Raw genomic sequence first — 11,580 nt, 5'->3', positions numbered from 1 at the left:
ATGTTCATGGGGAGGCAACGGAATGGGTCGTGTTCATGGGGAGGCAACGGAATGCGTCGTGTTCATGGGGAGGCAACAGAACGCGTGGGATCCAACCGGCTGGGTCGGAACGGAATGCGTGGTCGTGTTAATCGGGAGGGCTTGGACGGAACAGACGATGGAAACGAGGCCTGGCGTACCGCACAACGGAGGAAATGGACCTCCTACGTTCGGAACGGGGTCCTGTTGATCGGGAGGGGTCTGGCGTACCGCAAAACGGAGGAAACGGACCTCCTATGGTCGAAACGGGGGTCCTGTTCATCAGGAGGGGTGTGGCATACCGCAAAACGGACGAAACGGACTTGTGTTGGAGCGCTACGGTCGAAACGGGGGTCCTGTTCATCGGGAGGGGTGTGGCGTACCGCAAACGGGACTCCACGGGATACTGTTCATCTCCACCGTCGACCCCCTCCAGCCTCCACGAGCTACTGTTCATCCACCGTCGACCTCCTCCAGCCTCCACCTGTGACTGTTCATCCACGGGCTCCTGTTCATCCAGCCTCCACCGTGCGCTACTCCACTGGCTACTGTTCAACCAGCCCTCTCCATGGGCTCCTGTTCAACCACCCCTCCATGGGCTATTGTTCATCCTACCCTCCACCGTCTACTGTTCATCGAGCCCTCCACGGGATGGTCCTGTTCATCCAGCCCTCCATGGGGTCCTGTTCATCCAGCCCCAACCGGCTCGATCGATCGGGATCCTGTTCATCCAGAGGCAACACCATGGGGTCCTGTTCATCCACCCCCACCGAGAACTGTTCATCCAACCCCCCCCCCCCCCGCAACGCTCACTGCTCATCCAGAGGCAGCATTGATCGGCTTCAGTTAGCAGCAGTAGCGAAGGAATCGCTCGATCGGGTTCAGTTAACAGCCATCGATCGATCGCTCGGGTTCAGTAACGCGTAGCCTGCAGTGCAATCGCTCGGGTTCAGTTAGAGCCCAACGCCTCGCTCGGGTTCAGTTAGAGCCAACGCCTCGCACACACGCGCATACGTGTACGAGAGAAACGCGCATCGCTCGGCCCCCGACCTCCCACCGTAACCGGGAACTCCCCGAAATTTTCCTTGCCCTTGCTTCTACCACGTTTTTTTCCGTTATGGATGGCCCAAAGAATGTCATGCAGCTGCGTCTCCGGCCCGCCCAGGACGAAAAGCCCATTTTTTGTCATGATTTTTTGTCATAGAAGTAGGAGCCCACCACATCTATGATGATACCGGGTTTTGTCACAATTATCGTCATAGAAGTGTCATATGTATGACATAATTTTTTTTCGTTCGGCCCAAAATGTCACGGATGTGTCTTTTTTTTATAGTGTAAGATTGCTCACAATCCCGTGCAACATTCCCGAACTAAGCATATTGAAGTTCGTCATCATTTCATTCGAGATCATGTTGCCAAAGGGAACATTAATCTTAAGCATGTTCGCACCGATAAGCAATTGGCGGATATATTTACCAAACCACTTGATGAGAAAGTGTTTTGCAGGTTAAGAGGTGAATTGAACAGCATTGATGCTTCAAACTTGGAGTAGGAACTCCATTTAATACATGCAAGGCATGAGCCTATGACTAATCCTTGATATTTCTCTTATGTTGACTATCTTATGTCTTGGATATATTTGCACCTTGCATGCTATCTAACCCGTGTAGGTACTTGGATGAATCGAAATCTATGAGATTGCAACTCACTCACATCTTGAGCAATTTCTATATCACCAAGTTGCTACACAATGGTGGATGAAGACAAGGAAGCACGCAACCATTCAAACATATCCTTTGACAAATTCTATCATGATTGTCATTTTGGATACACAAGTGCTCTTCCTTGCAAAAACTAACCCATGTAGGTAGATGAACTCAAACTTCAAGTGATGCTCCCAACTCTTGATGAGCTACATCAACCTTGAGCAACCCACACAAGTTCAACTACATGATCATGATCAGCACCACCACCCAAGGTATGTTATTCCATCTTAGAGAAGCTTTACTCCAAGTCATGGGATAAAGCAACTCAACAAGATGTGAATACATCAAGATGCTTTAACGAAAAATGGTAACCCCATTTTGAGCTTAAACGATGAGTATGACCAAAGATCAAGTGATCTTACTTGACTCCTAAGTCAATATACTCTAACATAGGTGACTTTGTCACCGCCCAATTCTAGATGAAGTTCTCTTGTGTTCTTTTCTGTGCTCTTGCATTTGTCTCATGCATATTTGTTTCCCTCTTCAAAAAGAACTTCATCTAGATTCTTTTTAGTTTCTTCTCTTTTATTTTCTGTTCTGCATTCGCATCCAATTCATTGCAAATCTTTTAGTTAAATTCCTTGCAAATCCTTGCGAGATCTTACTTGTTTAGTGAGCTGAGGTGACAAGTGTTTTCTCTGCGATGAACTCGGTCACACCGGGATGTTTACTTCGGTCCAACCGAACCCTTTCAGTGCCACCGAAGCACCAAACTCGGTGCTACCAATTTCACTGCAGGAAAAACATCTTGCCACTTGTTTCTGAATTCTTTTTGATCCAGCTTCACTCAATGAATCTTGTCCTCGACCAGCATCCTACTCAAATTGTTGCTTTGTTCTGTGACTCAAGGACCAAACCCATCATGACAAAAAATCTAGAATAACCCTTCTTGGAAATTGATGTCAAAGGGGGGAGAGAGATCATCACATCAAAGCTTAATCATATCTATAGGGGGGAGAATACTCTAGGGAAGAAAGAGACCCCAGATGCTTGGTGTTCAAGAGGAGAGAAGTCACATGTCTTCAAGAGGGGAAACACATGTTCATATTTGCTCGATTGCTTTAGCTCTGTTTATTTCCTTTGAGCTTTGCTTTTGCTCTGATTTTCTGTTCCCTATCTTCACCAAATATCCCATGTTAGATTCAGGGGGAGCAAGGCATCTAAGGGAAGGAAATCCTTGAATTTATTGCATATCTTTACCTTTGGGGACATGTCTTTATCCAATGTGGTACTTAGTACTCACTCTACATGTCATCCCAGTCTTGGTACTCTTGTGGTCTCTCTTGTTTGCTCTGGCCAGTAGGTGTATCTGTGTTATCTAACCTTGTTTACGTAGGTTCATCCCATCCTAAGACAACTCAAGACCACAAGGTAAGTATATGCATCACAGTCATGTGAATGAGAATTTCTTGCTGATGTACATACTGTTTGCAAGAAGGACTCATGAGCATGAAGGTACATTTATCATATTTTCATCATTTGCTCTGATGCATATAGCCAAGATACATGTAACATATTGCTTACTCTATCATGTTTATGCATTCACATGCTCCTATATTCCATATTCACATGATTGCATACATGTAGGGGAGCCTATGCAAGTTTCATGTCTTTCCAAAGCTTTACTTACTACTCTTAATATCTTGTTCTAAAGCTTTGATGTATGTTGTCATCAATTACCAAAAAGGGGGAGATTGAAAGCACAAGTGCTCCCTAGGTGGTTTTGGTAATTAATGTCAACATATCTTTTGTTGGACTAACATTTTTATCTAGTATGTTTCAGATAAGTTCAACAGTGAAGTGGCATGGACTAGAGGATGTGAAACCCCTTCAAGATGCTAAGGACAAAGGATTGGCTCAAGCTCAAAGCTCAAGACTCTATATTTTCTATTTTAGTGATCCGAGATCACATTGAGTCTATAGGAAAAGCCAATACTATCAAGGAGGGATGAGGTGTTGCTTAATGAGGCTCTTGCTCAAATGCTTAGTGATATGCTCCAAAGCCCTCAACTACTTTCTCACATCCACATATGACCTAAACCAAAAGTCAAACTCGACCCCACCTATTCTTCCTATCCGGCGCCACCGAGTTTCAAATGTCATAGCCACTGCCACAAACCCTAGGCAAATCGGTCTCACCGCTAGGAATCTCGGTCTCACCGAGATGAGATTGCAAACTCTCTGTTGCCTATTGCAATACTTTCAGTCTCACCGAAACTTGCGATCGGTCCCACCGAGATTGCAATGTAAACTCTCTGTTTTCCCTTCGTAACGTTTCGGTCTCACCGAAATGAGCGATCGGTCCTATCGAGTTTACCTGACCAACTCTCTGGTTAGCTTATTACCAAAATCGGTCTCACCAAGTTTGTGTAATCGGTCTCACCCAGATTACGTTATGCCCTAACCCTAATCATATCGGTCCTACCGAGTTGCATGTCGGTCCCACCGAGAAACCTAACGGTCACTAGCTTTGCTGAAACGGTCCGACCAAGTTTAACCATTCGGTCCCACCGAGTTTGGGAAGTTATGTGTAACGGTTAGATTTTGTGTGGAGGCTATAAATACCCCTCCACCTCCTCTTCATTCATGGAGAGAGCCATCAGAACGAACCTACACTTCCAACTTACTTTTTCTGAGAGAGAACCACCTACACTTGTGTTGAGACCAAGATATTCCATTCCTACCATATGAATCTTGATCTCTAGCTCCCCAAGTTGCTTTCCACTCAAATCTTCTTTCCACCAAATCCAAATCCTGTGAGAGAGAGTTGAGTGTTGGGGAGACTATCATTTGAAGCACAAGAGCAAGGAGTTCATCATCAACACACCATTTGTTACTTCTTGGAGAGTGGTGTCTCCTAGATTGGCTAGGTATCACTTGGGAGCCTCCGACAAGATTGTGGAGTTGAACCAAGGAGTTTGTAAGGGCAAGGAGATCGCCTACTTCGTGAAGATCTACCGCTAGTGAGGCAAGTCCTTCGTGGGCGATGGCCATGGTGGGATAGACAAGTTGCTTCTTCGTGGACCCTTCGTGGGTTGAGCCCTCCGTGGACTCGCGCAACCGTTACCCTTCGTGGGTTGAAGTCTCCATCAACGTGGATGTACGATAGCACTAACTATCGGAACCACGACAAAACCATCCGTGTCTCCAATTGCGTTTGAATCTTCCAAACCCTTCCCTTTACATTCTTGCAAGTTGCATGCTTTACTTTCCGCTGCTCATATACTCTTTGCATGCTTGCTTGATATGTATTGTGTTTGTTAAACTTGTGCCTAAACTCCACTTCAACAAAAGAATTTAAAAACTGCAACTTTTAGCACTTAGTGTCTAATCACCCCCCTCTAGACACCTCTTCTCGATCCTTTCAGGTTTTCGCTTTTTTACCCATTTAGCATTTTTTTGGGTAAAAAGTTATGCCACATCAGCAAAAAGTATGACCCATCTGTCATAAACGCACTTAAACGAGCCAGATCCGCCGATCAATGGTTTTTGCAAGACCATTACGCGAGATGTGGTGTTTTATGTAGCGAAAATGCATCCTAGTGTTTTTCGCAAACCTAGCCCTCAAAGTGGTGGTTTTATGCAATTTACTCCAGACACCCATAAACCTTTGTAATCGCCTACTTAACACATGGTGTTTTGATGCGATAAATTATTTAATGATGATTTGTTGCACTTCTATTATGTTTGAGTAGATATTTTTTGTCCTATGGTGATGGGTGATTTGTTATGATTGACATGATTGTATGTTATGATATGTTACTGTCCTTCGGTGCCCATTATACGAGCGTGCACATATGTGAATCACACTTTAGGGTTTAGTAGTATGTTGATATAACTATGCACAAGGCAGTCAGAGTGACAGATATTACCTAATCTGGGTATAGGAGTTCATGCATATGGGGTAAAGATGACCCATGAATCTTAATGTTATGGATGGGTTTTAGCTTAACAAATTCTTAGAAGTTGGGGGGCGTGCTAAGGGTTCCAATCATAAAAACATGTTTGTCAATAGATTTTGAGTGCATGTTATCTTAGGCATCTCTCACATATAAAACCATAAAACAAGATTATCGATTTATTATCTTAGCTACCGTCATGTCGTCCGTGCACCGTTAGCTCATTTGTGTCAGGAAACACCCAGACGCGCTCATGATGGTTGGATATGTCGCCATTGCGCTCAGGGGTGGGAAGACCAATTGTCCCAACCGTCGATGCGTAGCGAGCACGCGATGGCCAGTAGACATGAGCAACTATATGTGCCCATCTGTCCTGTTTCGCCTTTTCTCCCTTTTCTTCACTTCCATAGTTGAGGAATGTGCATCCTCTGCATGTTTTATCTGTCATCTGCAAGTCGTATATGTGCGCCAATGTGGCATCCGAATCTAACTTGCTATACATAGTTCTAGGCTGAGGCATACCATTAGTCAAACCCTGAAGACCTTGGTATGGTTCTTTGTGCATAGGAGTTCAAAAAAAAGGTCAAAGTGGGCCGTAAAGTCATTTTTTTCATTTGAACTTGGGATCAAAGATAAAATTTTCTTCCTTGCTCCATTCCTTTTAAGGGATGGATGAATTGTGGAATGTGCGGCTCAAGTAGCCATCGAGAGGGACATTCAGAAGTTGCTTATTGAGATAGATTGCAAGGAATAATGGGTATGCTCAATGACTCGAGGAGGAATCTGTCGGCCACTGGACCTGTGGTAGAAGATGTGAAGACCTTACTTTGATAAGGCAAGAATTTTAGATTAGATGGGTATGGTGTTTTGGAAATGAAGCGTCACATCGGTTAGCCTAAGATGGATGTTAGTGAAGAGTTATTATTTAAAGTCTGATTTCGAGTCCCCGATTCTATTTTAAGCATTGTATCATCGGAAAAATCATTTTTTGTTATGAATAAATGAATGAACGGTCTTTTGAATCTAGAATTATGGTATAGTAGAAAATTCTTGTAATAATTCTGTAACCTCTCTTCACTTCTCCTTTGAGAAAAACCTTATAAAACTGACGAACTCTCAGCACTCCTCTAGTCCTACTAGGGCAAGAACAGAAGTTTTCTCATGCGCACTCACCACGGGCCCTAAAAACTTCCCCTTTAAGAAAAACCTCATAAAACCAACGAAGTCTCAACATTTCTCTAATCCTATTAGGACAAGAACAGAAATCCTTTCATGCGCGGTCACCACGGGCCCTAGAAAGCAGCCAGGCAAAGAAAAGGAGGAAACAAAGAAAAATTAGAATAGAAAAAACCCTTTTTCGGGGAATCTCGGCTCCCCCAGCGGCAGGCAGCGCCCGCCTCCCCTCCTAGCGTCCGGCGCCGACCTCCTGGACCTCTCCTCCGCCATGATGGACCTGGATCCCCGCCTCTACGAGGACGCCGTACGCCCACTCTCCACGCTCCTCATTCTTTCCCCCTCCCCCCACCACTCGTATAACTTCCTTGGTTCTAGTGTTGGCTATTGTTCGTTCGCGAATCCGTTTGGTATCGGAGATAGGGCGGCGAGGTAGGTGGGGGGCTCTTGTGATTTCCCCCCGTCCGCGCGGAATTCCTTCCGAGTACTCATTGCTCCGTGTTCGGCTAATGGATTCGTTTGCGTAGATTTCCGTGTACTGGACTGCCTGGACTGGATGATCTGCTCGTGCTAGGGTTTTTTTAGTGAGAGAAGGTCCAAACTTTGGGGATGGGGTTGTTGTGGTAGGAAAGAAGAGGGATCGATTCTTTGTCGATAATAAGGTGGCTTGTAGTGCAGAAGATTGGGACTAAGTCAATTGCGTGGGTTTCTAGTGAAGAAGAGATTGGAACTTTGTCGATAAGGCACCCTACGGTCCAGTGGAATCAAAGAGACGCTCTTCTTGGCGGTAAGCGGCATAGGGAGCTTTCTGAGTGTTTGGCGGGTCGCTCTATCGGGGTGATTCCGCAGCGAGCCAGTTTAGCGTTCAACAACACGAGTACAGGTTGCAGAGTATTGAACCACTTGTACTTGCTTCTTAATCTGGTATTCTGTCAATGGAGACTTTAGAGTGCTCTACTAAGTAGTATTGCCCTTATGGTAAACACGGAAGTAGTAGTAGTGACTTTAAAACTATACACGGAAGTAGTAGTATACCTGATGTTTTACTAGAATCCATGAATTTACGTGCCATTAATTCTGTCGAAACCCCAATGCTATATTTATTACCTGAATCTTATCAGTGGCCTGAAATTAAACATCTATACGTGCAAGTGCAACCCAACCATTGCTGTCCTGTGCTTGCTATTGGTTGCCGGCCACCAGTCTACCGCAATGTAGCATTTGCTGGCGGATCACATCACCTCATTACCACTTCCCTTCTTTTTGCCACTAGATGCCCGATCCATATAGATGCGTTTGCTGCTTAGATACCCATGCATATTCATTTTGTATTCATGCATTTTCGAACTCTGACAATGCTTTAATTTCCAAGCGGGCACCCTCCCTGAAACTACAACTCAACTAGATGCCTGCATCTCAATAGGGAATCGTTCTGTGAAAGAATCTCCCCTGAGTCCTTACCCTTTGTTGAACATATTCAGTTTTTATTTGTAATTTCAAAACTATTAAAGCACGTCAGCGATAAAAATATTTGTTTTCAATCAGAACATATTCAGTTGTCAGTTGTAATTTCACAAATGCTTTTATGCTATTAATATACAAAAAAAAGGAATTTGGACACTACTAGGTAAGAGAGCACTGTTATCTCACTGCGCCCATGGATAATAAATGCAGCTATGCTTGCTGAAATGAGTATAAAGTTGTCTTGACGTTGCCAAATTCACTTAAGGAAATAACCTATTACCGTTGTTGAGGCAGATGACTAGAGTTATTCTCCCTAAATTTTGATATTATTATACTTTCATCTTACTTTTGGTAATAGCCTGCTATTGACATTGAAATTTGTTTTAACCGCAGTCTGTCAGCGATAACGATGTTCGCAACATAGTGCTATCTTATCTTATGCACAATTGTTTTAAGGAGACCGCAGAGACCTTCCTATCCAGCACTGGGCTAAAGTTACCTGTTGATTATACTGTAGATGTGGATAAACGTAAAGGTATATATCTGCAGGTCAATACTTAATCTTTTATTGGTATTGTTTAGGGATGTGTAATTGTGTATTACTCCCTCCGTAAAGAAATATAAGAGCGTCTAGATCACTACTATCACTAAAGTAGTGATCTAAATGCTCTTATATTTCTTTACGGAGGGAGTACTTGTTAAATTGCATACAAGGAACCTATCTATATTTCTGCAAATTTCTTGCAGTTCTGGTGTACATTAACTTTTCCATTTTTGTATTCTTATATTCGTTCAAACCTGTCCATTACAATGTCAATGTTAATTAAAGATGATGAAGGAAGTCCATTTTCCTCTTATAAGAAAACGATGTGTATCAGTAGTACTAATTACTAATTCTGTTAACTGAAATACTCCTACTGAATCAACTGGTCAATTCAAGTATGGAACTGCACTTCATTTGGCGGATGGGATATCAACATGTAGCCAATTCAGACATGATTGTTGTTCACTGTCATTTGTACTTTGTTACTAGTGGCTGGATGTGATTCCTGTTGACACTTGACACCATTAGAAATACAAGTTCTATCATGCACTTTAACCTATTGATTTGATTTACCATGTCACATTAGGCTGCTTAGTCATACCTAAGTAAACCTGAGGCCTGAGGGTAATTCCTTTATGTTTTACATTTTTTTTTTCGGGATACTTTCATTATAGTTTCTTTTTAATGCTAGCTTTCGTTTGCTCCCTTTGTTCTTCTGTAGTGCCTTTGAAATAATCGTGGTTGAACTAGATCTTAAATGTATCTGAGCTTACATATCATGAATTCCTGACAATATGTAGTATGTTAGTTTTACAAAATGACCATTTCCATCCCCATTTGTCTACATGCATGGGCTATTTGCATCTCATATTCTAATGCTGTGTTGGGATTTTGTTTCAGCGATCTTAAATTTTGTGGTGGAAGGGGATGCCGTGAAGGCCATAGAACTGACAGAAGAGTTGGCGCCCAACTTGCTAGAGAATGACATGGATTTACATTTTGATCTTATAAGTCTTCACTTCATTGAGCTAATTCGTTCCAGAAAATGGTAACTGGCCAAATTTATTTTGGAGGTTGGAAATTGGGTTATATGGTTTTATTAATCTGGCTATTTTTGACTGGCAGCACAGAAGCACTTGAGTTTGGCCAGAAAAAGTTGACACCCTTTGGTAAAGTTTCCAAGTATGTTGAGAAATTAGAGGTATAACTTTTTATAACCCTAGACATATTAGACAACTTCAAATCTTGTTTTCATATACTAGTAGGAATTCGGTTGTCTGTGATACATGAGATATTATGCATTCGTATGGAAGGATATATCAAAACAGTACAGATGCCAGACCACCTGAAATTTCTCCTGTGTTTTAGTCATCTGGATTCTGATTGATATCACCATCTTTGTTGAATTTGCCAGACTACGATGTGGTTTCATTATGTTTAATGATTACAACAGATCCAATTTCAGCATGATATTTGCATTGAATTAGTTTTAGCTTGTCACATACTATCAGTACAACATGATCTTTTGTGTTGCCCAAGTTCGGAGAAGTAGCCCATTATCATCACCGATACCGGGTGCTGCTAGATTTACTGAACGCAACATGAGTTGCATATGGTTGAAGTACAGAAGCGCCATTCAACCAGTTATATGTAACTTCTTTAGCATGTCACATATGGGGATGCTGTGATTTTGTTGTGCGTGAGTAACTGTGGGGATCCTTATGTTGTTGTTGCAGGACTTTATGGCCCTCCTAGCTTATGAAGAGCCTGAGAAGTCACCTATGTTTCATCTACTAGCCCCAGAGTATAGGCAGAATGTTGCAGATAGCTTGAATCGGGCTATTCTCGGTACGCTCTAAGATACTCTCTTTAGCTTCTGGTACTGTAACCTCCATATACGATCGTATTTTGATGTTTGTCTGGCGATCAATGGCAGCACATGCTAATCTACCTGCATATTCATCATTGGAGAGAGTTATACAGCAGTCGACCGTGGTTAGACAATATCTACAGCAGGAAGTTGACAAGGTATTATATATAGCAGCACTAATCCTGTCTTTATTTTTCTCATTATCAGTCATGATTCTGTATGGGTTTACTACAGCCTGTTCTCTTTTTCTATCCCATACGTAGTTTTCACAAATATTACCTTTTTATACTTACAAAAGGAAACACTTCTTTCTGGAAGTTGCTAATCGATTTCAATTGAGATTTCACTATTGGTGTTGTCAGCATCATGATGCATACATGACATTTGAACTCTTGGAGCAGGATTCTTACCCACCGTTTTGTTTGAAGGCCTTTCTGGACAAGTAAGGCGCAACCATGGTCAGAAAGGAAAGGGCTATTATCATCCCTAGACTCATGTGCCCTTCTCAGAGTGCGGAAACAACACCGAGAGTTTTTCACATTTTCCGTTAAAAGAACAGCGAGATGCACATATCTGCAGCGACCTGACATTGTTGGCAGTGTTGTACTTTGATAGAGTGGTGTTGTATGTGTTTTTTTTTCTGTCGGGTCGTCGGTATTCTGCTTCCCCTTAGTCGTCGTTAAACATGTACATATGGAAGCGCCGAGTCATTCTGTATTATTCGTTCAGATTGCTTTAGTGTGAGCCAGTTTGCTGCCCACTGGATGTCTCTACGTCCATTCCTTCAGCATTCTTCTAGCGCACCGAGAAAAAGAAAGGCGGTAGTACCCCAAAACAAAAGAGACG

General features: G+C 42.8%; 1 protein-coding gene across 2 annotated transcripts; it reads left to right on the top strand.

The window, feature by feature from the left end:
- Positions 1 to 6,918: 6,918 nt before the first annotated feature.
- On the top strand, positions 6,919 to 11,494 carry LOC123062222 (glucose-induced degradation protein 8 homolog). Of its 2 annotated transcripts, none has more exons than XM_044485649.1 (7): positions 6,919 to 7,163; positions 8,714 to 8,855; positions 9,765 to 9,912; positions 9,990 to 10,065; positions 10,601 to 10,712; positions 10,801 to 10,892; positions 11,163 to 11,494. In XM_044485649.1, exons 1-7 carry the CDS (start codon positions 7,128 to 7,130, stop codon positions 11,178 to 11,180), a joined length of 624 nt encoding a protein of 207 aa, XP_044341584.1. In that variant the 5' UTR covers positions 6,919 to 7,127; the 3' UTR covers positions 11,181 to 11,494. The 2 variants fall into 2 exon arrangements, with proteins under 2 accessions (XP_044341584.1, XP_044341583.1); XM_044485648.1 differs by having other exon boundaries at positions 11,136 to 11,494.
- Positions 11,495 to 11,580: the final 86 nt, after the last annotated feature.

This window comes from Triticum aestivum, chromosome 3A (genome assembly GCF_018294505.1).
Source record: "Triticum aestivum cultivar Chinese Spring chromosome 3A, IWGSC CS RefSeq v2.1, whole genome shotgun sequence".
In the NCBI taxonomy this organism is placed as follows: domain Eukaryota; kingdom Viridiplantae; phylum Streptophyta; class Magnoliopsida; order Poales; family Poaceae; genus Triticum; species Triticum aestivum.
Note: the sequence above shows the minus strand (reverse complement) of the source record. Positions and strands in the feature narration are given on the sequence as shown.

Coding starts and splice junctions, on each gene's coding strand:
- LOC123062222 (XM_044485648.1), top strand. CDS start 7,128: ATGATGGACCTGGATCCCCGCCTCTACGAGGACGCC. Junction 9,913..9,989: donor CTAATTCGTTCCAGAAAATG/GTAACTGGCCAA, acceptor TTTGACTGGCAG/CACAGAAGCACTTGAGTTTG. Junction 10,713..10,800: donor CTTGAATCGGGCTATTCTCG/GTACGCTCTAAG, acceptor GATCAATGGCAG/CACATGCTAATCTACCTGCA.